Source organism: Sorghum bicolor, chromosome 4 (genome assembly GCF_000003195.3).
Source record: "Sorghum bicolor cultivar BTx623 chromosome 4, Sorghum_bicolor_NCBIv3, whole genome shotgun sequence".
Taxonomy (NCBI): Eukaryota; Viridiplantae; Streptophyta; class Magnoliopsida; order Poales; family Poaceae; genus Sorghum; species Sorghum bicolor.
This window is the reverse complement of record NC_012873.2, coordinates 2,564,591-2,590,473: the sequence shown is the minus strand read 5'-3', so window position 1 is coordinate 2,590,473 and position 25,883 is coordinate 2,564,591. Positions and strand designations below refer to the sequence as shown.

At 44.7% G+C, this 25,883-nt stretch overlaps 3 protein-coding genes across 8 annotated transcripts; 1 reads left to right on the top strand and 2 right to left on the bottom strand.

The window, feature by feature from the left end:
• Window positions 615-4,315, bottom strand: LOC8069936 (proteasome subunit alpha type-1). The gene is made up of 2 exons (XM_002451445.2): window positions 3,773-4,315; window positions 615-1,311 (listed from the first exon to the last, which is right to left on the bottom strand). The coding sequence occupies exons 1-2, from the start codon at window positions 4,121-4,123 to the stop codon at window positions 850-852; spliced, it is 813 nt and encodes a 270-aa protein (XP_002451490.1). The 5' UTR covers window positions 4,124-4,315; the 3' UTR covers window positions 615-849.
• Window positions 5,506-9,380, top strand: LOC8057522 (phosphatidylinositol/phosphatidylcholine transfer protein SFH12). Of its 5 annotated transcripts, none has more exons than XM_021460327.1 (9): window positions 5,506-5,902; window positions 6,308-7,106; window positions 7,218-7,295; window positions 7,420-7,521; window positions 7,651-7,700; window positions 7,836-7,929; window positions 8,092-8,193; window positions 8,274-8,984; window positions 9,127-9,380. In XM_021460327.1, exons 2-9 carry the CDS (start codon window positions 6,420-6,422, stop codon window positions 9,160-9,162), a joined length of 1,860 nt encoding a protein of 619 aa, XP_021316002.1. In that variant the 5' UTR covers window positions 5,506-5,902; window positions 6,308-6,419; the 3' UTR covers window positions 9,163-9,380. The 5 variants fall into 5 exon arrangements, with proteins under 5 accessions (XP_021316002.1, XP_021316003.1, XP_002453266.1 ...); XM_021460328.1 differs by having other exon boundaries at window positions 8,268-8,984; window positions 9,145-9,380; XM_002453221.2 differs by having other exon boundaries at window positions 8,268-8,984; window positions 9,142-9,380.
• Window positions 10,417-15,031, bottom strand: LOC8057521 (phosphatidylinositol/phosphatidylcholine transfer protein SFH6). Of its 2 annotated transcripts, none has more exons than XM_002451444.2 (15): window positions 14,876-15,031; window positions 14,610-14,751; window positions 13,435-13,732; window positions 13,229-13,328; window positions 12,860-13,126; window positions 12,694-12,771; window positions 12,507-12,608; window positions 12,369-12,418; window positions 12,185-12,284; window positions 11,971-12,069; window positions 11,748-11,864; window positions 11,465-11,591; window positions 10,980-11,383; window positions 10,710-10,784; window positions 10,417-10,619 (listed from the first exon to the last, which is right to left on the bottom strand). In XM_002451444.2, the coding sequence occupies exons 2-15, from the start codon at window positions 14,641-14,643 to the stop codon at window positions 10,590-10,592; spliced, it is 1,881 nt and encodes a 626-aa protein (XP_002451489.2). In that variant the 5' UTR covers window positions 14,644-14,751; window positions 14,876-15,031; the 3' UTR covers window positions 10,417-10,589. The 2 variants fall into 2 exon arrangements, with proteins under 2 accessions (XP_002451489.2, XP_021315999.1); XM_021460324.1 differs by having other exon boundaries at window positions 10,420-10,619; window positions 10,980-11,377.

Genomic DNA, 25,883 nt, shown 5'->3' with positions numbered 1-25,883 from the left:
AAAATAGATGATAGACTAAATGCTGTGGGACATCCACGTTCGGCCGAGTCAAGATTCAGAATGGGTGCAGTATCCCAACCACAGATCAAGTTCAGAACTGCATTCGTCTTGGCGGGAACATGATGGAATGGATGGATGAAATGTATCATGTGCTGTGCAGAAGACCAGGAGAGAAAACATTTGGCGAGCGTCGAGCCAGGAGAAGGCGATGGCGTCCTACTCCTAGGAGAACATGGCCGTGCTTCCCCAGCAGGCTGGCTCTGGCTCCCATGTACGCAAACAGAGCGGAATGAATCACCACAGCACGAGCACGGTTACCACCAGCACGGCACGAGCACAGGACAATAGTGGCACCATGGCAGCCACAGCTTATTTAAAACTGCTTAAAATTCTATATCAGGTAGAGCTTGTTAAAAACTGCTAAAAAATAGCTCTAGTTGATCCAAACAGCTCAACTTGTAGTCTAGCTTATAGTCCATTTATGTTATCTAACCATCCAGCTAATACAAAGCTATTAGATGACTCCTCAAGCTATTGCACTTTTTTTTAAAACTATTGCAGTTTATAAAATGTTTAGCCAATCAGAGCAAAAACACTTCAGGCGCAATGGTATGCACGTCTAGCTGGCCTCCAAAACCAAAACGTTATGTTTGCATCACATGATAAATAATCAGTCCAAATCCAAGCAACTGCAACTGTTCGTCGGGGAGACCATCGCAAAGTTTTTTTGGAAGCAAAGAGTACACAAGAGTCACAACACAATAACAATTTTCTAAAGAAGCAGTCTAGTCTTTGGGAACTCGGAATGCAGTGTAAGGGTGGGTTCATATGAGGCCCCTAATCCCAGGCCTAGATGTCCATGGGTGCAGCAGCATCTTCTGAGCCCCTCTCCTCCTCCTGCATGGAGGAAGAGGCCTCCACGGGCGCCTCCTCAGCGACCTCCATGGAGTCGATAAGTTCTTGGATCCTTGCCGCGCCAATCATCTCGAATGGCTCGATGGTGCCATCGTCCTTCCTGCCGACAATGGCCACGGTGCAGTTGGAGCTCGACAGCTTCTCACCTTGCAGTGTCTCCTTTATGGCAGAGAGGGCATCCTTGATGAGCTGCTCAGGGGTGTAGTCCTTGTAGCCCTGGAACCTGCGCTCCAGGAAAGTCTTGGCGGCTTGAGAGCGAGAACCAATGGCGAATGCCTGGTACTCAAAGTAGTTCCCGCTGGGGCAGTTGTAATACAGATGAGCTCCCGACTCATCCAGTCCAGCAACAAGGAGGCCAACACCATAGGGCCTCTTCCATGACCGCTGTGTGCAAACCTGCAATGGTATTAAAAAGGGTCAATACTCATCCACCTAAAATAGAAGAGCATGCATGGACATAAGAACATATTGATTCTTGGTTCCCCTTAAGAGCCTTCGATGTAAACAAGATGTCTATATCTTATCTGGACCATCTTAGACTACAAAAGGGACCAAAACTGAAACAGACAAAGAGACAATTATGGGAAGGACAGAGCTAAGCCTAAACTGGAGCTGAAGTATCATAATCAAGACACTACATATTATATGTTTACACGAGTATGATCCGAATCAAATGGAGGATGTGCAACAAATGAGAGAGATATATCAATGAACCAACATTAAGTATTCTTCCACAAAATGTGGACATGATATACAGTGCAAGACCACTCAGTAGTACACCCCCACACCAATACTACGTTGGTGTGCTAAGTATAACAAAGTTGTTTCTGAAAGTGATGAGTTGATTCAGCTGATCATCAACTTTGGATTCATAATTCACAATAAGCATGTTTAGAAAGGACATGCATAGACCATCCGGTGAAATGACCAAAATATAAGCATGGCTATCAGGAAATCAAGTTGTGATTGCTCAAGTACGATGCTATGATAACAAAACCAATTGGAGAATGTGTCTAAGAGTGAATGGTAGATGTAGCACTCAACTGGAATCAAGAATCCTGTTCCAAAGTGCAGATGCAGTACTGGGCACAACTTCACATTACAATAGCTAAACAGATATGGTTTTTTCTGCAAAGATATAGCTCTGCTGGGTAAACTACTCCACTACAGCTATAACACGCTAGCCTTAGCTAATTATCTAGCTCATTTACTTTCTATATGACAAGCTTTACTCAGTCCTTAGAATTGTTCTGGTTTTTTTTTAATAGAACTTAACACATGAATCAGAGAGAATCAGACTTTATCTTCCACAAAAGACTCTTGCCAATTGGGGAGTTGCCCAACTGGCTCTTCTTGAGGTCAGATTTTCGAGCTGGTACAACCTGTCATCCTAGCCCGGCCAAGCAACACTACCCTAACCCTAAGATCCAAATGTACACCAGTATGGAAGCACCCAACTCCAAGTCAATACTATCTCTGATGTTGTAGCTTTATTAAGCTTAAGGGAGTGAATCATAAATCATAAGGAGACAGTGTACATTTCAAAGAAAACATCAGAATGAATTTGCTAGCTGCATTGATTACAGGTCATGGACTCAAGGAAACATAGCAAGCCTTCACAACAGCTCATAAGGCTTTGCTCTTTAGTCATTATAAGAGGTAAAAAATAGTTACACACATTTAAGGTACTGTTTATAAGCTATAAATGATCCGCATTTATACAATATACAATAAATATATAGAAACATGGCAGAAATTCGCTCATTATAACAAAGCTCAATGGTATGGGCGTATGGCAAATCACTAAAAGTGCAATGACATGCAACTAAACAGGCAAATGCAAGCAGGTTCAGTGTAGTTTGTTATTTATGAACAAGTGCAAACAAGATGGGAAGGCAAAATCATCAAGTGAAACATAACAGAGAGCATGCTCACAAACAGCTACTGGTGCAATTGGATTCGTCTCTACAAAGGCAACTATGTCAATGACATTATATTACACACACATGTAACACAGTAAAAACCTTATTTTTGAAAATACACATACAGTTTGACAAAAAAGGAATTAGTTAGAAAACCATAACAGATCCAAGACAAACACAAACTTCTTTCCAAGCATTAACAAAGTAACAATGGATGAATAACAACCACAAGAAATAGAAGAACAGACTCCTGCTTGATTCAGGTAAACCAAATATACCAAATTATCAATTCACTGTCAAAACCATGATTCTTAATCCTTGAATAATCTTCCAGTAACTGTAATTAGTATTTAGCTTCTTTTGTGCTTCTCTTGGTTGAGCTATATTTTCCTCAGTCTGTTGCGATATATAAATTAGCCAGTTTATGTGCTATATTCGAAATCAACTTTGCTGAATTTCTGAAAACTATGGGAAGAAAATAAGGTGTAGCTAAGGTATCATGTTCAATTGCCCTTCAATTAAAAGCCTACCAAGTGTCTCCAAGTTCAACTTAGTGTTGGTGTTTCACAAGTCGCAGTAACACCAAAAGAGCAAATTCAACAACATTTGCAAAGCCTAATATCATACATAGTTGGTGTTTGCAGATAGATATAAGCATCTCAACAAGATAAGATTATATTTAGGTAACGCCCTCGGCTATAAACACTCTATTGCCGTAAAGGTCTAATAAATCACATCCGCAGGACATCCTAAACGGCCAAACTTTAATCGCAGATCGGAGAAACAATCACCGAACTTAAGCACAGATCCTGACTCGTACAGCAACTCAAACCATGCGAATTCTAATGCTCCCTTCCGCCCGTGGGCTCGTAAGAGAAGAGATCGGGATCACGGGAGGGAGGGTGAGTCTGAGATGCGAAAGGAGGCGTACGGACCTGCGCCTTGTCGGCGAGCTTGAGCGCGAGTCTGGAGATGGGGAGCGGCGCCTCGTAGACGAAGGAGTGGTTGATGCACTCGTTGCGGAGGAATCGCGAGAGGACGCGCCCGTCGGCGGTGAGTCCGGCGAGCGCGACCCCGGCGTGCTCAGCGACGCGGAACACCTTCCGCTGGTAGGAGGAGAGCTCGGAGGCGGGCTTGTTGACGGCGGCGAGGACGGCGTGGGTGCGGGAGCAGAGCCCGACGCAGGCGGAGCCCTGCTTGACGGCCTCCATGGCGTACTCCACCTGGAACAGCCGCCCCTGGGGGCTCCATGTGGTCACGTCGGTGTCGTACTGGTTGCGGAACATCCTCGACGCTCCCCTTCTTCCTCCTCCGTCAACCTGCTCGATTCGACGATCCCCGAGTGCGCCGGCGGGCGGGCGAGTGTAGGTAGGGTTTGGGGATCTCTTGCGTCTCGCGTGCGATTTTGGTGGCAGCGCGGCCCTTCTTCTTCTTCTTCTCCAAGATGGGACTTGGGGAAGAAAAGAAAAGGGTGGGGCCCGCGTGGCAGTGGGAGGAAGAAAAGACTTTGCGGCTGGGAGACGGGCTTCTTTTCCTCGTCGGAAAAGGGACTGTGTTTATATGGGCCGTTTGAGCCGCTGGAATTCGATTGGGCCTAATCTTTTTATGGCCCGCAGAGGGCCCATGAGGAAACGACCAGTAGTTCTTCTGGAGGAGAAAAGCGGAGCCTGGCAGTGCTCCCTCGCGTGATTTTACCAATCTTAGGTGTTGTTTATAGTTCACCCAAAAACCAAAAAATTTCTAAGATTCTCTATCATATCGAATCTTTCGGCACATGCATAAAGCATTAAATATATATTGAAAATAAAAACTAATTGCACAACTGTAAATCGCGAGACGAATCTTTTGATCCTAGTTAGTCTATGATTAGACAATATTTGTCACAAACAAACGAAAGTGCTACAGTAGCGAAATCCAAAATCTTTTCGCATCTAAACAAGGCCTTATTGTTCTTGCATTGTATTGTCACGCCTTGGTTCCAATGTAATTTAGTTTCGCCCAAATTGGTCACATCCTGCTGGCTTATCTGTTGATTTCTGCTGATTTCAGGTTCATGCTGTTTTCAAGAAAAAAAAAAGATCAATGGAGGCAAAGTTGGAATTCTCCCAGGACAGTCCACCAATTTCGCTCATTTGCGCGGCAAAGCTTGTGGGTCTACTCATAACCATTGATCCTAGTTCTCGCTGCTGGCTCCGCACCCACCTCACTGTCTCGTTCTGGGTAACTTCTTGCTCCTCTTCTCAGCAAAAATGTCTCTTTGGTCACTTGCTGCAAACAGCATACTAGCTTTGGCACAGTTCATTTGGGTGGGATCTAAGAGTTGTTGCATCAAAATAAAGATAGCCTGATGCCCTGTTAGTTGTACATGTTTATTGCAGCAACAGATATTGTTCTCAGGTGTATATCTAATATAACTTGATTTCTACTTTGCTATTCTGTACCCGTTTATGTGAGTTTCAACAGTGAGGGTGTCCAGACTCCAGTCCCCGTTTGTAGTTCATGATTGAAAATCGGACAAACCTGCAGGCTCAAAAATGTAGTTTCTATATACCTTGTTAAGTCTGACTTTGATTTAGGAAAAAAAATTAATACGGATTATAATTTGAAACAAAATGAGTACTAATACTAATAGAGTGGAGGACCAAATCTTTCAAGTTCACGTGTGTATATCCATCGATAGATTTCGATGATAACTGAATCGATGCAGTAGTGTAGAAGCAGCAGTACAAGTCTGCATCATCAGATTCAGATGAATGCCATCACATTATGAGATGCTGTTAATTACGTACACAAGCAGCAGAACAGAATCATGTTCTGTCAGAACAGAATTGGAACCGGCGCAGCTGCGACTTTGCCAGAAATAGCTAGTGGGGACGACACCTCACGACGACGAACGGGGAAGCTTGCAATCTCCTGAGACAGGCAGGCGCAGGCCCGCCATGCATGCATCACCCGAGCAGCTTTGCAATCGTCAGCCACCCTTCTTCTTCTTCCTCCCTCCTCCCCCCGCCTTCTCTCCGCCCTCCTCCTCAATCTCCTGGTCGAGGCCGCCGTACGTCTCCGAGGTAATAAACTCTTCGCATCGATCGTTCCGTTTGATAGTAAATGAAATTTGCTCGTTAATCTTTCCACCATGAGCATGCATGCGTCCATTATGCTGTTCGGAACGAACAATTCCTGAATAATCAGCTCGTTGTTCTTGGACATTGGATGGAAGTCCTGCAATCGAATCGAATCGAATCGTTCAAGAAACTTCTGGCTTCGAGTTCTTGTTCCCTCTCCCTAGCTAGGAACGAACTTATGAACACATATTGATTGGTTGGTTGATCATTGATCTAATCCGCAGAAAAAAAGAGATGAAATCTGGTTTGAAAATCTTTTGTTGGTGCCTCCATCTTCATGCATGTATCTTGATCTCACCTCGCGCGCCATTAATGGACGTCTGTTGATGATGAATCATCGCTCAGCAGGCCGGTGGTGGTAGCAGCAGGGAGGCGCTCGGCCCGTCCGTAGCCGCCGCGGCCGCCGCCGCAAGATCGACGACAGCGCGCGAGGACGTACGCCACCACAGACTAATCCCACATGTCCTCCACGCCCGGGGCCGCCGCCGCCGCCGCGGCGGCGGCGGCGGCGGACGGCGGCGGCGAGGGCGGCGCAGCGCTGTCGGCGTCGGCGTCGCGCACGTCGTCGCTGCGCCACCGCGCGATGAGCGCGTCGTCGAAGCTTCTCCGGAGCTCGCTGAGCCGCAAGTCGATGGGCCGTCGCAGCAGCAAGGTGATGTCGGTGTCGATCGAGGACGTCCGCGACGCGGAGGAGATGAAGCAGGTGGACGCGTTCCGGCAGACGCTGGTGCTGGAGGAGCTCCTCCCCGCCCGGCACGACGACTACCACATGATGCTCCGGTTCCTGAAAGCGCGCAAGTTCGACATCGACAAGTCGAAGCAGATGTGGTCGGACATGCTGCAGTGGCGCAAGGAGTTTGGCGCCGACACCATCATCGACGACTTCGTGTTCGAGGAGATGGACCAGGTGCTGGAGCACTACCCGCAGGGCCACCATGGCGTGGACAAGGACGGCCGGCCGGTGTACATGGAGAAGCTCGGGCAGATCGACACCACCAAGCTGCTGCAGGTCACCAGCATGGACCGCTACGTGCAGTACCACGTGAGGGAGTTCGAGCGCGCCTTCGCCGTCAAGTTCCCGGCGTGCTCCATCGCCGCCAAGAAGCACGTCGACCAGAGCACCACTATCCTCGACGTCTCCGGCGTGGTCCGTCCGAGTCATCGATCTCGATCTCTCCGGCCAATATATAATCCTCCACCGCAGCAGCATCCATTGCTTGCTTCTTCTCATCCATGGCCCTTGTGCTGTCGTCTCCAGGGGTACAAGAACTTCAACAAGGCTGCGAGGGACCTCATCGGCCGACTCCAGAAGATCGATGGAGACAACTACCCTGAGGTTCCTGACACACACACAAACACACACACACACACAATTTAAACAACAAAACTTGTTGGTCCAAGCAAATTGCAATATTCTGCTACTAGTGCTACATTGGTGATTTCAAATCGGTGATGCGCAGACGCTGTGCCGGATGTTCATCATCAACGCAGGGCAGGGGTTCAGGCTGCTGTGGAACACCGTCAAGTCGTTCCTCGACCCCAAGACCACAGCCAAGATCCATGTAACCAACCGATCGCCTCATCGCAAGCCTTTGGTTCCACTTGATCATCAAGGGTTGCATTTTGCAATCAATCACATGTCATCATGACAGTTTTTGTAACCCCTGCTCTGCTCTACTCCGATGGTGCAGGTCCTTGGCAATAAGTACCAGAGCAAGCTCCTGGAAGTGATTGATGCCAGGTTTGCTGAACAAACTGAACTGAACTTGTGTTGCTGATGACTGCAGCAAACCAGCATGCTTGATGCACATATCTAATCTAATGTAACAAGCAGACTAACTTGTTCCTGTGCTTAACTCTTCCGATGTCTGTGCAGCGAACTGCCTGAGTTCCTTGGCGGCACTTGCAACTGCGAAGGCGGCTGTATGCGCTCTGACAAAGGGCCATGGAAGGACCCTGAAATCTTCAAGGTTCTACACTACTTTCCTGGACATACCTTGTCTAAAATTTTTAGTTCAGTCATGTACTGAACTAGTAGTTCTGTAACTGTCTTGATGAAGTTGGAAAGAAAAAAACAACAACAGTAGTCTGAACATTTCTTATTTGGTATGATGCTGTTCCTGGTTCTTCAGATGGTCCAATGCGGCATGGGGAGATGCGGGATGAACAGCGCAGACCCTCACGACGCCGACGAGAAGCTCATCACCGAGGACGCAACAGTGCCCGTTCCCAAGGTGGTTGTCGTCATGGCACCCAACTCACACAATCTCTCTTTTTTTTTTTCCGTTTTCTGACTGATCCAGTGCAGAAGCAGGACTCGATGCGCCGCAACGCCGGGGATTCTCCCAAGGTGGCGCGCGACAAGATTGAGCACCCGCAGATGTCCCCCCTCCACGAGATGAAAACTGCCAACGACCCGGCACCTCCTGCCAAGGACAATTTCGACGGCGGCGGCCTGTTCCCCGGCGGCATGGACAAGGGCGGCATGGACTTCAACTGGAGCGGCGAGGTGAGCGAGGAGAAGCTGCAGATCGCGCGGGACATGTACGCGCAGCTACCGGACGCGTACAAGCAAGGGGACGCCGGGGACCGGCAGGTGGTGTCGGGGTTCATGGCGCTGGTGATGGGGGTGGTGGCCATGTTCCGCGTGGGCAAGATCGCGCCGAAGCGCGCCATGGACGCGGCCATGGGCATCGCCACCATGGAAGCCATGGCGAAGAAGACGCGGCAGATGCAGATGCAGCAGCAGATGCAGCTGGGCGGGCCCGACGCCGTGGTGGTGTCGGCGGCGCAGTACCAGGCGCTGGTCAAGCGCCTGGACGACCTGGAAGGGAAGGTGGCGGCGCTGGCGGCGAAGCCACCGGAGGTGCCGCCTGAGCTGGAGGAGTCGCTCAAGGCCGCCGCCGCCCGCGTCGAGGCGCTCGAGACGGAGCTCGACGCCACCAAGAAGCTACTGGAGACGTCGAACGGGCAGCAGGAGGAGGTCCTGGCGTACATCGAGAAGAAGAAGAAGAAGCGAGGCATGGTAAGTGATGCTCTTGCTTTGCTTGCTACGGTAGCCCTCTGTCCAATGTGTGTGTTTCTGATGTTGGTTGGCGTCGGCGGGCATCGCCATGCGTTGCCCTCGCCACGTACTCTGCCGATTGTCTGAGCTGATTTCATTAAAGTTTTGCCTCCAACAGCAGAACCCGTTCCGCTGGTGATGAACAGGGGAGGAAGAAGGCAAGGGAAGGGGGCGATGGCGTCAACAGCAGAACCCGTTCCAGTGACCAGGCCCCTCCTGGGCAGTGGATTGGAGCCCAGTATACATCCGTGTTCGTGTCCGTGTGACTTTGTGTGTATGTGTGTGTTCCCCTCGTACACTTATATACGGAGTATATAATACAAGAAATAGAATGGATACACTCTCTCCTTGCCAAAATAGATGTACAAGCTTAAAAAAAAGATTTCACTTCTCACTTATTTTTAAGCGGCACCCCGGGGGGAGTATATCACGTAGCTTTCTCTTTGGAGCGCACGATTTCTTAAAACACATGTAAAAAAAGAATAGTATTAACACTGAAATTTGGCCGAGGCTAATTTCAAGAGGTCCATGGTTTTGGCCCAATCTAAGAAAAACTCTATAAAATAACATAATAATAATAATACCACATTGATTTTTGAATAGGATAAAATCACCCATGCTACCTATAAAATAGCGGTACATGGCTGATTGAGGGATCCAACAACCAAATCGTCTCTTTACATCTATATATATACAACTCTTTTATTTCATCTTCTAACCTTATATTTGTTGTTCATCATATTTGATTCGACGACCAAGAATGTTTGCCATAGGCTTACGACTGACATAGGGCAACTTCCTTGCCCCCATGGGGTCCCTCTCAGCAAGAGCTTACCTGGCAACGTCCTTGCCCCCATGGGGTCTCTCTCGGTCTCTCCGGCAGCAGCTTCAACGCTTTTGCAGGGTTGCTCGGAAACTAGCCATTATTCCTCACGCAACCGTTTCTTTTGTTAGTTTGTTTGGAAACCAGCCTTTAGTTGTCCTGCTATAATAACAAGCAAATAAATTGTATCTTGACTGGGCTATAGTAACAAGCAAATGCAGACATGACACAGGGGGCCTAAGCCACTCGCTGTCCTGCTGTAACAAAAAAATAACTTGTATCTTGACTGTGCTATAATAACAAGCAATCGCAGACAGAAAAAAAAAAAGGCCATCGTGATTTGCCTCCATCACACCAACGCTCTTCCAGCAAGAGCTGGCTGCTGGCCTGGTCAATAATTCACCCAAAGTCATAACAATCAATCACCGATCGAGACCGAGGTAATCAAGCCACTGCTTGACCGTACGCATCACCTAACCGTCCACCTACCATATCATCGGCTCGGCTAATCAACAACCAATTATGCTGCAACGAACAACCAGATTGCGAGACCGGAGGCAGCAAAGCTCATGATGCAAAAAAACACATTTTATTTATGTCAGAATTTTCTCAATTTACAACGGAAACCTGTTGATTCACATGTGTCAGGAAAATGAAGGGATCGCTGGTTACATCTCAGACGCCATCTTTGGCATCTCCTCTCAGGAAGCAGCTGGGCAAGGACAAGTATCTCCCTCCTTGTCCTAGTAGCAAAACATTGTTTTCTTCTTTCTCTGCAACAGGAAGCAAGACCATTAGAGACTGATAAAGATGTCAGGGATTATAACGCGGATAGGATAACATCATGATGTAGCACTACGAACCTGAGCCTTGGCAATCTCCTTGCTGTCGATGTAGGCGAGCAGTTCCTCTTGCCTGATAAGAGCCTCGTGCAAAGCCTAGAGAAATTTCACAAATGCACATGGTAAGCAGCTTGCCGATGAAACTGCTGAAGCTAATCAAGCCACAAATAATCCTAAGTAAACTTTATATAGAGGTGCATGATGAGCTTTAGAGTAGTATGCTGGTATAAAAAAAAGCAAGAAGCAAAACCATGTGCTACTATTGTGCAATTATAATGAATAAAAGATTACCTTCTTTGTTACAATTAGTTCGGCTTCCAATGCATCCACACGACGCACGGCAGCGTTAAGCAACTCTTCTTTCTCGCAAGGCATTTCAGAAGGCTTTTCTTGAAGCATCTGAACCTTCTCTTCAAGCTCTCCCAGCCTTTGCAAGACCGCGGCGAATAGGTCGGCTTCAGCGAATCCAGGGATCGGTGAAGGAGGACGGAATTCCTCTTTCTGGATGGAGTCTGGGTACAATGCAGAGTAGCTTTCTTCTGATCCACCTTTATATGGCAATCTCCTTGTGGCAAGATCTTTGACTGATCGAACCAACATTACAATAGCCATAAGACAAGCCATCAGAGTTGCAACGATCTTATCCCAGGAGCGATCAGATGGCTTGGACGCAGTTTTCACAGAAGAGTCTGCATCTAACAAAATATCAAATGTCAGGTACTAGCAAAAACCCAAACAGATCTTTCAGACAACAAATTAGATTAACAACAACAAACCTTGGGGCACGAATGGTGTCTTTCGTGGTTGCTCTCTCTTCCATGTAGCATCCACAGCCTTGTCAACAACAGGTACATCATATTCAGGGAGACGAGTAGAAAAGCTTGTAGCCCTGACCATTTTGACCTAATAAAGAGACAAAGACAACATTAATTCCACCTGGCATAATCCATAGCCGTGGCAAAGGGCAATGGAGAATGGGTTTTAGGTTGCAAGTTCTAGTGATAGACTGGCATTTGCAAACGCAATTGCAGAAAATATGTGAAAAGATCAACTACTAACCTCTTCACGAACTGGGGTCAACTTAGGATGTGGTATGTAACTTCTGAGAGCTTTGGGAGAGATAGCATCGTCAGCTTCTGAGCCAGACTCAGCAGTTGATGTGTCACTCCCTCGCATCTATCATTCCACATTTAAGCATGGTTTTAACAAAGCAGCCAATTACTGAATTTCTGGTATGGAAAATTCTGGAAACGAAATCAATGAAGATTGATTCGAAACTTACTGTGTGGTGCTTCGGTTTGGCATAAGTAATAAATTTTTCCTCGCCATTGGAAATGGTTACAATTTGACGAGCACATTGAACCTCACCACTTTGGACTATCTGGTATCAGTACAATAGGTAAGAAATAATAAATACATGAGAATGAGAAGGTTATACTGTGAAGTTAGCAAAGAACATATAAAGAGGATCAATAACATTTTCTAATGATACATGCCTTAAGTATGTTTGGGTCCTTCCATGGTCCCTTTTCAGCCTTAAGGCAGCCTCCGTATTCAGGACAGGTACAAGTGCCACCAAGGAATTCCGGCAATTCACTGAGCATTTTATATGAAACAATAATCATAAGCAATCAATTAAGAAAAAAAAATCCCTAAAAGAGTAGATTGAACATCACTTACCTAGCATCAATTATTTCAAGCAGCTTACTTTGGTATTTGTTCCCAAGAACCTAAAAACATAAGAATATCTTAGACATTAAGCAATGTTATATCAAGCAAAAAAATAGTTCTGTAGTCTGCGCCTCAGTGGAAACTTACATGTATCTTGGCGGTAGTTTTGGGATCAAGGAAGGACTTCACAGTGTTCCATAGTAACCGGAAGCCCGGACCAGCATTGACAATAAACATTTGGTATAGAGTCTGGAGATGCAACAAATTAAACCAATATATTCCAAGCAAGAAAAAAAAAGCAACAAAGAGTGTAGAAAGGAATTGAGGATCATACCTCTGGGTAGTTATCATTGTCAATTTTCTGCAGTCGCTGAATTAATTCGCGTGCAGTTTTGCTGAAATTCTTCAACCCCTATAAAGCATAGGTATCAAATTAGCTCTCATCATCTGTCAAGTTTCATGAAGAGAAGCATCATGAAAGTCAATCTTCAGTGACATACCACGCCCTGGACATCAAGAATTGTCGTGCTGGAATCAATGTGCCTTTTTGCAGCAAGAGAGCAAGCTGGAAATTTAATCAAGAAGCTCCTCTCAAACTCCTTGACATGGTATCGCACATACCGATCCATCGTTGTGACATTCATAAGTTTGCTAGGGTCAACCTTTCCAAGCCTTTCAATATAAACAGGTCTCCCATCTCTGTCAACTCCATGATAACCATGAGGATAATATTGCAAAACAGTGTCCAACTCAGTGTATTCAAAGTCCTATGGAAAACATAAAATAATTTCAGGTTGTTGTTTTAAGACAGGAGCCATATAAGCCAGACAAAATTTAAAACTGTCTTATGACTAAGCTCAGCCACTAACCTCCACAATCGTATCAGTGCCATATTCCCTCCGCCACTGAAGCATATCAATCCACATTTGCTTTGCTTTGTCGATATCAAATTTCCTTGCTTTCAAAAATCTAAAGACCAGATTTAGTTAGGGACGAGCTGTGCACTTGTTTGGAAAAATGAGAACTCACACATCAATATAAATAAAAGGCACATCATAATTTAGTGGATATATACCTCAGCATCATATGATAGTCATCATGTCTTGCAGGCAACAGCTCATCTAAGAGTAGTGCTTGTCTAAATGCCTCAACAGCTTGCAGCTCCTCTAGATCACGCACATCTTCAATAGACACAGAAAGAACCCGACTACCACTCTTCCTCCTGTTCTTTTTTAATGAATGTCTAATCTTAGTCGATGCATCTATTGCCTTTTTCTTCAAAGAGCCCATTCTGGTCTTCTTTTCATCTTCAGAGACTTCAAAGTCTGACTTATGGTCTCTGCGTTCATCATGGCTTGAGCACCCCTCAAAACCTGAAAGGTTGCACCGGAAAGAGCTAAATGAATACAAATAAGCTGTGAAACTGAATTGAGAAGTTCTCATCATACTAGCCAGTGAAGTGGCAGAACACAACAAGCTTCCCAACAAAGTGATTATTTGCAGCAATGAATCCAAGTATCCAGCTAAGGTTCCCCACTAAATGGTTCTGTGTTTACAACCTTACTGTAAGCAGTAACACTGAGGCCTCCAACTATTCCAAATTGTATGCAAGTTTCAGCATAAGTCCTATCCGTACGTTGAAATTTATTCAGATTTGCACTGGTTCAGAGCCTGCCACTATTGAACAGGTCAAGAAAAATGGCGCTGTCCGATGAGGAAATCAGTTTGAAACCTAGCGGTTGACTACTTGCCTGGGGACAAATCCCACACAAACACAACGCCTAGAAGTTTATTGTCAAACCGACAAATCCGGCTTAGCCAACCTCTCCTTCGTAGGAAGCTACGCGCCCATCTCGCCTGGCCACAGAAACACCGAGGAGACATATACGACGCAGCACTGAACCAGTCAAAGCGCATGCGCCTCGCCCTTGCCGCCGAACCACCAGAAATTCCATTGGGCAGACAAGCAACGCCGCGTGAGAGCCGCAGAAAAGGACCAGGGCGAACCCGGCGAGCTCGCCGACGCCTCAATCAGCTAGCCGGATTACGAAAATCAACGGAGGGGGATGGGGGGCGGACTGTATGAACGCCGCAGGTCGAATTCGCACTACGCGCGTACGGCCTATGCGCCCGATCGACGAGGGAACCCGAACCCAGCAGCGACCCACCACCGTGAATCCGCGAGAGAAAATCTAGGGGAGGACAAGCCAAGCCGTTGAGGTTCAGGGGAGGAGGAGCCTCGGAACTCACATGGCCGCGCGAGGCGATCGAGGTGGCCCGACATGGGCGCGTCGTCGACGGGCACCGGATCCCGGTCCTCCGGGCGCGAACGGATCCTCCCGCTCCCTCCTTCCGCCTCCGCCTCAGCCTCCGAATACTGGAACTGAACCACCTGCATTCATTCCCGCTCGTCAGAAACCCTAGAGGCACCCACTCCGAACCGAATCCAAAAACCAAAGGGGAGCAAAAGGGGTTCGTCGGCCCGCCTGAGATCCCCATCTGCCCGCGCTCCGTACCTCGCTGTTGCGTCGGCGGGCGCCGGCGACGTGGGGGCGCGTGGGAATCCTTGGCGAGGGGGGATTTTTTGGGGGGGGGGCGTGGTGGCGTCGAGGAAGAGGAGGCAGGGATGGGACGAGGCGGGGGCGGGGGCGGAGGCGGAGGAAGAGTGGGTGGCTAGTGGGAGTAACTTTAAAGTAACGGAAAGAAGAGGAGGAGGGAGGGAGCTGAGGAGAGAGAAAAAAGGAGCGAGGAGGGAGGAAGGTAGGGGACGAGGTGGGGCAGCGTCCTCCTCCGGAAATTGGGGGAAATACGGGGCGGGTAATCTTTTGCTTTGGCCTTGTTTAGTTCACCCCGAAATCCAAAAAGTTTTCAAGATTTTTTGTCACATCGAATCTTGCGGCACATGCATGAAACATTAAATATAGACGAAAATAAAAACTAATCACACAGTTTGACTGTAAATCACGAGACGAATCTTTTGACCCTAGTTAGTCTATGATTGAACAATATTTACCACAAACAAACGAAAGTGCTACCGTTCCGGAACTAAACAAGGCCTTTGCTTCGGGCTCGTTTGCGTTTCAGTCCCTGGGTTTCTGCAGAATGGGAATTCTACTTTGGCGGCGGCAGCGGCTACTTATGATGATTAGGAGAAAAGAAAAGGTCTAAGAAATACAATTTTGGGCACTGTTTGGATTACTATAAGGGCACTCACAATGAAGACTCTATCATAGAGTCTAAAGTTATTTATTACCTCGAATAATATAGACTTAGAGTCTAAATAAGACTTGGAGTCTTATTTTTTCTACCTCTTTCTTCAATAAATATGTTGTCACATCAGCAAAATACCATAAATAATATGTAATTAATTGTCTTGGACTTGGTGATAGAGTCTTACATTGTGAGTGCCCTAACCTGCATTGTGAATTGAAGCAATCCCTCCATTCCAAATTATGTATAAGTCGCTTTGACTTTTTCTAAAACTGATGGAGTATTTGATCTTGAATTTGTGGTAGATTATTGTTGGTTATAGTAATAAATACTGTACGTATTATGCTAATTAGTTTGACGACATTTTACATAAAGTGGGCAAGCTAGATTTTTCAACACCCAAAAACTCCAAAAGCACATGTCATATGGATTAATTACATGATCATCGTAATCTTGTGATTGTAAGAATCTAGCTACAACATGAACTAGCATGTTTGATTGCAAATCAGATCAATTTAGCATATTACTCTCTCCATTCTGAAATATAAGGTATGAAAGGTTTTTAATTTGCCCTTAATTATAAAGGATTCTGGATTGCTCAACCCATCCATGCATGTAAACCTTTTAAATTTAATCCACACATGCCTTTTAAACAACATCTTGCCCAAAATTCTCATGTAGTAATTGGTAACCGAAATTGATGGCATCTATACGTGCCTTTTAAACATCATCTTGCTCACAACGACTCATGCAACTAGTAACTAAAATCAATGTTAACAACTAAAATAACTAAATAGTAAGAGGTGAGTTAGTATTTTTTGTCATATTGTTTATTTTATTCTAAACTTGTTTGAATACGTTGTATTTCAGAATGGAGAGAGAGTACTGTCTTTAGTTACATATTATAGTTCACTTTTTCTCGAGGAAAATAGAGCTTTGTTTAATACTTAGGAAAAAAAGAACTTTATCTCTTTTTTTGGTTTTTGAGACAGTATTTAATATCAACTCAATTAGTACAGAACATTAGAGGTTTAAGTTTTTTCCAAAGTTAAACTATATAAGTTTTGTTCTAAAAAAAGTTCAATAAGTTTGGCCAACTTTATATATCGGTGGGTTTGATATGCTTTGATTTAGGAAAAAAATGTGAACCCCTCATTTTAGGAGCATAAGGATTATATTTTCATCTTACATACGAGATGTAAATGTCCAAAGACAAACCATAGCTTGCAATAAGAGCATAAATTTTGTACTGTTGGGATTCGTGATTTTGGTGTGGACGAATACACAAATGCATTTCTTCTATTTTTCCCATGCATATGTACGAGCAAATGCATTTCAAGTAGCAGTGCTAAAAGGTAAAAGCGCAAGCGGTAACCCATAAAGTTCGCAGCAGATATGCTTGAAACGATGACATGCATTGTCGTCGAGGATATAGTACTCCTTAGGCCAGTCTCATTAATATAGAGAAGTCTGAGCATATGTAAACTATACTAACATGACAATATTGATATAGAGAAAGAGTAAAACATGTTCTGTAGAGATGAAACTAATCAATCCAATACATGAAGGACTGGAAACCTCAACATAAAGCCTTTACTGAAACTTACTCCTACACCTTGTAAAGGTGGACAAAAGTAGGCCCTCATTTAGAAATTCGGGGACGGAATTGACGCTTCCTGTGCCCTTCTTGGAGTACTAATACTGCAGTAACAATCGCTTTTAAATATGCTATAGTATGCCATAGAGCTTTGCTCCCCCTATGTCAACTCAAGGCTTTGTTTAATTCGCGAAAAGAAAAGTTTTTAAATACTGTATTATATTTATAACTATAATAATTAGTATTTAATTATATACTAATCAGATTTAAAAGTTTCATCTCGTATGTAAACTATATAATTAGTTTTGTAATTTATATATAATGCTACGTGTATATGTTCAAATATTCCACTTTTGATGAAAAGCTATACATAAAGCTGTGGGCGGTGAGAAGAACCGGAGAATAATCGATCTGCAAGATTCAAGGGTGGCCGGCCGGGAAGGCGGTGTAAAGAGAAGGAAGCGCATTCTTTTGGAACAACCAAAAGTTTTACGAGTATTTTTTTTTAAAAAAAAAAAGAAACAAGGCCATGCATGCATTGTGTGTTTGGCTTTGGCAACGAGGCCGGCTGCTTTTAATTTGCTTGTATCGAACGCGCATTACCAGCAGTTTCCTGCGATGGGAAAAAGGCACGAGAGAGATTTGCGTGTAATAAAAAAAACAAAGAGAGATTTCGTGTGGGTGTATCTATCTTCCAGAAGATACACATACCGGGATTGTTTTTGCATCCCACTAGGATTTAGCCTTAGGTTTTACTGTTAGCCTATGATTAGTGTATTATTAGACGACGATGTGATTTTTGCTTGCTTGGTTTGGTTTAGTCGTCCCTCGACTAAACTTTAGTTTAGGGACTAGACCTTTGTCCTAGGGTGTTTTGTTTAGGTAACTAATTAAAAGAGACTAAAGCTGATGAAAAAGACCAAACGCCCTCTATTAATTGTCCAGGATCTTAGTTGTTGTCGCAAATATGAGGGCTAGAGTGTCTTTTTTTGCCCTTAGCCCCTTTTAGTCACTCCCTAGATGACTAGATAACTAAACACCTTTTAGTTAATTTTAGTTAGGTTGTCGGTGTTTGGACTCGATGTCCTAGCACCGGCTAGTAAATTTGTATCTGCATGTCTTCGATCCGAATGATGTGTAAGAAGAACACAAGCGATTTATACTGGTTCAGGCAAGAGGTGCCCTACGTCCAGTGGGGGGAGGAGATATTGTATTATCTTGCATTGAAGTGCTTGTAGTAGAGGTTACAAGCTTGGTGAGAGAGGGAGTGGATTCCAGGTCTCGGAGTGGAGTGTTGTGAACTTGAGTATGTTCTAGCGCTGGTGAACTTGTCTACTTGTGGTGTTGTGTGTTGCCGTCCCTTGAACTGGACCTTACCCCTTCCTTTTATAGTCACAAGGAGGGGCTAAGGTTACATATGTATGTATTGTATCGTTCCCGTTGAATTCGAGGCCATGCGGGGGTATGGCGTAGCACTGTGAAGGGATGGTCTCCGTCCTTTGGCGCTGTAGCCATTCGTGGTAGCAGTGCGAGGCGTGCCCATCTCTGTAGTCGTCGTGCCAAGCCATGCCCGTCCTCTAATCGGTATGTCCAACCCTGTAAAAGACATGCCAACCTCATTTCCCTTGATCGTGAGAGAGACCCGAGACCCTCTGGTTTGGGAGTAGTGCCTTGAATTTTGACGAGGTTGTGGGCACAGTAACTTGGATTGATGCTTGCATGCCCGCACAGGTCTCTGCCGTACGTACAGTGATAGGAGTCGGTAGCACAGTAGGCGTCATGCCTCACCCTATGTAGTTGTGGGCGTGGTAGAGATTTAACCCTTGTCTTATCCGGATGTACCGCTGCCCTGTCGTGGGATCGTGGCTGACGTCATGGAAGGTCTCGAGTGCGCCAATGGGAAGAAAGAGTCCGAGCCCTGGGGTCGGGCGAGTCGGAGATTGCTGGGTCTGGTCTCGCTCGAGGCCTCATTTGTCAGGTCTCAGCGCGAGGCGGAGAACGGATTGGTCTTGGTTTCGTCCAAGGCCTTGTCATTGTGTCTCGGGCGTGGCGGAAAACGGTTGGTAGTTAGCTTGACCTCTTATCAAGAGGACTAGAAGAGCTTTTTAGTTTTCCGCTCAGGGTATCTCGGATTATGGTGCCCGACACAGGTGTTTGGCTCTTAAGTAACTAAAATGGACTCAAGTTTGTCCTAGCTAGATTAACGATTTTGTTCGGTTAAAAATCAGTTGTAGAATATATGGATAGAAATTAATTAATTTATAGTAGACTTCGTTTGTGCGCACGTACACGTAGCACGTGTCCACTATGTCCGGGATCCGGACGCACTGCATCATCCATTCATGTTCATGATTCATCTGTGTGAGCGTTCGAAGGAGCATACGGTTACGTAGTTACTCCGTACTATACGGTAGCATACGCCTACGCGCACTACACGAGTTGCGTCATGCGAATCGAACATTCCACAGGGGGCTACGCGTAATAAATAAATAAAAAAGCGAGCACGCGCCACAACAGTCTGCCTCCACATTCTGTCTGTCCCTCAAACGATTTTTTTTTATACTCCCTCCCTCCGTCCACGAAAGAATCAATTTCTAGTATCCGTGTCAGTCAAACTTGTTAAAGTTTGACTAACTTTATAGAAAAGAGTAATAATATCTATAATATAAAATGCACATTATATGAAAATATATTCTATGATGAATCTAATAATACTAATTTGATACTATAAATCTTAACATTTTTTCTAGAAATTTGGTCAAAGTTTAAAAAGTTTGACTTAGGACAACTCTAGAAATTGACTCTTTCGTGGACGGAGGGAGTAGTAAAAAAAAATATCAGCGAGGTTTGACTCGGTACGCGGGTGAGGGGCCACCCGGTACTGGCGTTGCACGTGGCGCGCCCGCGGGGAGCGGGAAGGGCCCCTTGGGGCCCACCCGCAGTCTGCCGGCCCGCGGTGCCGGTTTCGCGGCTACTAGCCCCTACCATGGCAGGCAGGCAGGCAGCGCGCGTAACGAAACGCAGCAGAGCGCCATGATGGCGGCATCATGCGCGCGCGCGCTGGTGCGTCGGCGGCGGCACGGGAGAGGACAGGAGACGACGGCGGGCAGAGCTGCTGCTGCAGGCTGCAGCCTAGGAGTAGGCACCAGCACCATTCTGTCGGGACGGTGCAGGAGCTGGGCCTTATAAAATGAATTGTTTGTATTAAATAACTATTATTTAATTATATATTAACTATATTCAAAAAATTTGTCTTATAAATTATAAGTAAAAGATACATTTAATTATTTTTTATTTATATTTAGTGTAACTTAAGATTTAATATAACAGAGAATTTTAGAAACTAAACATAGCCATGACGATGTCGATATCGACGAAGCCACGCGGACCCAGCTGTCAGTGTGAGTGTCAGCGCGGCGTGGTGGCCGTGGCTCCGTCCGCACACCCGAACCGGAGAAATGGAAGCGACGGAAACGGGAGAAGTGGCAGCCGGAGGCGGCTTGCATTGCAGCTAGGGATGAAAACGGTCGGAAACGGTCGAAAAACTCCTAAATTGTTTTCTACTTTTACATTTGAAATACGAAAACGAAAACGAAAACAGTAAAGTCGGACACGGAAACGAACGCGAACTTACGAAATATCAAGAATTCCGAAAACGAACTAATTCGAGCGGATTTATGTCGAACACGGTCGATATACGAAAACTCAATACGAAATACCGATATGTAGTACCAAGTGTATGACTAAGTATATATACGATCAAGTTTAAGAGCATGTAATAATTAAAAGTGCATGATCCTTAGTCTTAGGTATTTAATACAAGAGCCCACACATAAATAAGAACAATCAATTAATAGCTAGTAGGAACGCAGGTAGCCACCAGTAGAAAGAATGCAGATGCATGATGAATAGTCTGTAGTTAGGCTGTGTGACCGTGCAGTGGACTAAATTCGGTTTAAATCAAATTTTGAATTCGAAATATTTCAAATTAAAAGTCGAAAAGTAGAAAACGGTCGAAAAATGTCTAAACCGTTTTCTACTTTTACATTTGAAATACGAAACATCTAAAATACGAAAGCGAAAACAGTAAAGTCGGACAAGAAAATACGAATTCGATCGGATCAAATATAGAAAGCGGTTCGGTTTCCTTTCGGTTTTCATCCTTAATTGCAGCTGGCCGACAGCTTGGGATTCTCTGCGCGGGGACAGTGACAGTGCCAGCCAGCCATAGGCCTGGGTGGGGTCCGCCTGCCGAGAAACAGGTGCAGTCTTGACTGTCACCGTGACCGTGTGACGTGACGGGCTCGCACCTCGCAGGGCAGCGCACGCACGTGACGAGCAGTAAGCGTTTGCATGCATGCATGCATGCATGAGCGAATTGAATCGATGTGGATATTTTTTTTTCTGGTAGGGGAAATTGAGGCCTTGTTTAGTTCCAAAATATTTTACAAAATGGACACCGTAGTTTTTTTGTTTGTATTTGACAAATATTATTCAATTATGGACTAACTAGGCTCAAAAGATTTGTCTCGTCAATTTCGACCAAACTGTGCAATTAGTTTTTATTTTTGTCTATATTTAGTACTTCATGCATGTGTCTAAAGATTCGATGTGACGGGGAATCCGAAAAATTTTGCAAAATTTTTTGGGAACTAAACAAGGCCAGAGTCGATGTTGATGAGCGATGAAAGCGAAATTGTATTTGGGCCTTGTTTAGTTTCTTATAAATTTTACAAAAAATTTTAGACTTTTTATCGTATCAAATATCTTGCTATATATGCATAGATCATTAAATATATATTAAAAATAATTAATTCTATAATTTATATAGAATTTACGAGATGAATATTTTTAACCTAGTTAAAAATCTATAGTTAAATAATATTTGTAAAATATAGTGTACAAACAAATTTTTTCAAAGATTGGTCCCGACTCCGACGACTCGTGCCGGGCACCGGAGCAGGGAGGTAGGACGAGGGGGCAGATTCTCCAGTTCCTCCATTCCTCGTTCATATTTTTTTTGTTTCTTTTTTTCTCTTACGTACATATGATTGGTATATACGTATACGTAAAGTAGGGCCTTGTTTAGTTCCGAAAAGTGAAAATTTTTCGGCACTGTAGCACTTTCGTTTGTTTGTGACAAATATTATCCAATTATGGACTAACTAAGATCAAAAATTCGTCTCGTGATTTACTGTGTAATTAGTTTTTGTTTTCGTTTATATTTAATGTTTCATACATATACCCCAAGATTCGATGTGATGGGGAATCTTGAAAACTTTTTGGTTTTCAGGATGAACTAAACAAAGCCTAGGAGTATCTAACACTGACACGTTCTCCCCTTTGAGCTCTGAGGTCAACAAACGGTACTGGCCTGGCAGGCAAAAGCAATGTGTGCATATCCCATTACGGCCTTGTTTAGTTCGCTCTGAAAACCAAAAATTTTTCAAGATTTCCCGTCACATCGAATCTTGTGACACATGCATGAAACATTAAATATAGACGAAAACAAAAACTAATTACATAGTTTAGCTGTAAATCACGAGACGAATCTTTTGATTCTAGTTAGTCCATGATTGAATAATATTTGTCACAAACAAACGAAAGTGCTACTGTACCAAATTTTTTTTCATTTTTCGAAACTAAACAAAGCCTACATGATCATGCATGGCGGCGCATATATTATATATATAGGAGTACTCGTATACGGCGGAGTCAATGTACGTATCCCGGCCGCCAACTCTTCCAACTCCTGACTTTCAAGTTTATTTCCAGTCCAATTATTATTCGAACGGGCTCGATCAAGCTCAAGAGTACGTACGTACGAGTAAATCCATTCATCATTTCGTCGTCTAGTAAAACTAGCTAGCTATAGGCCGCAGCTAGCATACATCGCTTGACCAGCTCATCTCAGTCGTTCGTGTTTCGTTCGGTTCGTTCTTTCCGCCCACCATGCAAGACACAGCACGTCAGCCACTTTGGTCAAACGTTGCTTGCGTCTTCTCAGCAGGCAGGCCCTTGCTAGCTAGCTAGCCACAGAGTCGGAGTGCACTGGCTTCCAGCTTCCAACCTCAGGCATGATCGAGCTTAAAGTATACTCCTACGTATATACTCCCTCTGTCCCAGTAAAAGTGTCGTTGAAGCACTCGGTGCGCCTACCAAGACTGAAGGAAAATGACCATATTGCCCCTAGCATGTTCTTCTCTCTCCAGTCTCCACTCCTCGGTTCTCATCCAGACTGGAGGGGACAACGCAGACCGGCGCCGGGAAGAGAGGCTCCGACTCCAAGGGAAACAATAAAAGTTGTAGGCATGCAGCTTTCTTGTAGGCTTCAGACTCTAAAACAACGTTTTCTTTGGAACAACGTCCAAACGCTACGACGACATTTTTATTGGGACAGAGGGAGTATATACTATCGTTTACAAGTTTCAAATTTTGAACACAAGCTAGCTGACCAGCATCATAAATTAATTAGTTCCTATCGTGACAGTATATATTGTTATATATAATAATGTCATATGACTAGCATATACTACAAATGGTCAAATATGGACGTAGCGACGACCTGCCTAAAGTCAGGTCATATGTCCTGATTATTTAATCGTGTGGTGTTGTGTCCGTCGATGTGCTCGGCGCAAACAGCCTAGGCATGACCCTAGGATCTGCCATGTCAACCCGACTAGCTCAACAAACATAAAGCAAAGAAGCACAAATTTCAGATCATACAGCCATCCTTGGTATCAACAAATCCACCCTTCATATTCATAGTAGTAATTCTCACTAACAAAGAGCTCAGGGCGCGCTGCCACCACCACTGAAAGTGTAAGAGAGAGGAGAAGCCCCAGCCTAGGAGGGTGCTCCAAGGAGATGGTGGAGAGTTGAGAGGAAGGAGAAGGTGGCATCAACACTAGAGTGAGGATGACTTAGTTAGGGTATGGTTTGATTTGAGAATTGGATGTTATACATAGAGTAGGGTAGAATAGCCATTTTATAGAGTCGTGCAATATCATCTACCGTGTGTTTGGTTGGAGAGCGGAGCGAGCCGGGTCGGAGCGAACCCATTCTCGTGGCTGTTTGGTTGGAGGATGGGAGGGTTGGGTTGGCTCCAGGGTGGAATATTCCTCTTAGATGCGGGTTGGACCCGTCCGTCAAAATCTGGCAGACGGAGCCGCTCCAACCGGGTTGGCTCCCAGCAAACACTGAATTCCTTCATCCAAACACTGGATGGAGCCGCTCTGTCCCCAATCCTTCAACCAAACACTGAAACGGGTTGGCTCCGTCCCCAAAAGCAGAAGTGCAACCAAACACTGGATGGGTTGACTCCGTCTCCAAAAACTGGGTTGGATCCAACCCAACTCACTCAACCCCCAACCAAACACACGGCTAGTGGGCCTAGGCAAGGAGACCAAACACGACACGCACCATGGGTCAGGTCGACCCAAGCACAAGTAGGAGCAAGTCGTGTCATGCTCGGGTCGGTCTGTGTGGTGGGCCATGGACCCTGTGTCTTCTAGTCATCTCTACATACCATTAGCTTTCATGATAGCTTTCATAAGGGCCACTCCAACAATTAGCTTTTAACCAATGCTCTAAGTATTTTTCTCATATTTTAATAAAAGAGAGAGAAAACCTAGCTCTTATTAAGAGCTAAGCTCTTATGCATATTTTAAGGTGATGTGAGAATGTCATGTGAGCCTATCCATGTTAAAAGTTACTCCCTCTGTCCCGCTTTGTGTGTCACTGTGGCAGCCAGTACTTGTGTCCACATTCACAGCTTGTGTTGTGTACCTAGACTCTCTCGATCTCTCCACGTCCTTTTTAATCTCTGTTGTAACTTGTTAGAAACCAAAATAACTCTGATAAAAGAAACAGAGGGAGTATCTGCTAAAAGTTAGCACTATTGAAAAAGTCCGCAGCTAGTAACTAGCTTTAACCATTGCAGGTGCTCTAAATACTTAAGGAGTACTCTTTCCTTTGGCTAAACTATAAGACATTTTGATTTTTTTAGGAGCATGGGTTTATATATGTATTTAGATATATTGTATATATCTAAGTGAGTAGAAAATATTAGTATCTAGAAAAAGCAAAATGGCTTATAATTTAGAATAGAGTGAGTAACTATAATCCAATGCAACAGCTCACAAAAATCTTCCAGCTAGTATACGGAGTACTACACAATGTACTAGCTAGTACGTAGCCTGCTCCTAGCTAGCACCGAACTTTATAATAGTATATACGTAGGGTTTGGCGAGAGTAGAGTCCCGCATGGTTGCCACTTGCCAGTTAAGCTAAAGTACGATATCGTAAAAAAAAAAGGTAAAGTACGATCATATCTACGGAGTATTAGCTAGCTTGATTAGAACAAAGTTAATAATAGAATTAAGTGTTTGACTATAAGTCAGATGATTGGAGACAAGTTATATAGTAAGTAGTCTTATACTTGTTTCTAAGATACATTTTTCTCTATTCTTTCCTTACAACCCTTGTTATTTGGTCTCACCACTACTTATACATCCGTGCCTAGCTTGATGTTTGTATGAGAGTCAATCTATCAACTGTCTCATATCTTCTCTCCTCCGTATTAATATTAGCTTGGCTATAAATCAATTATTGTATAGTTTCTTAGGCAATCGAGCCAGCTCTACTAATCATGCATGTCTCTGATCTAACATAATTTTCTTTATTGAAAAAAAACCTTAGATACAGCTATAGCTAGC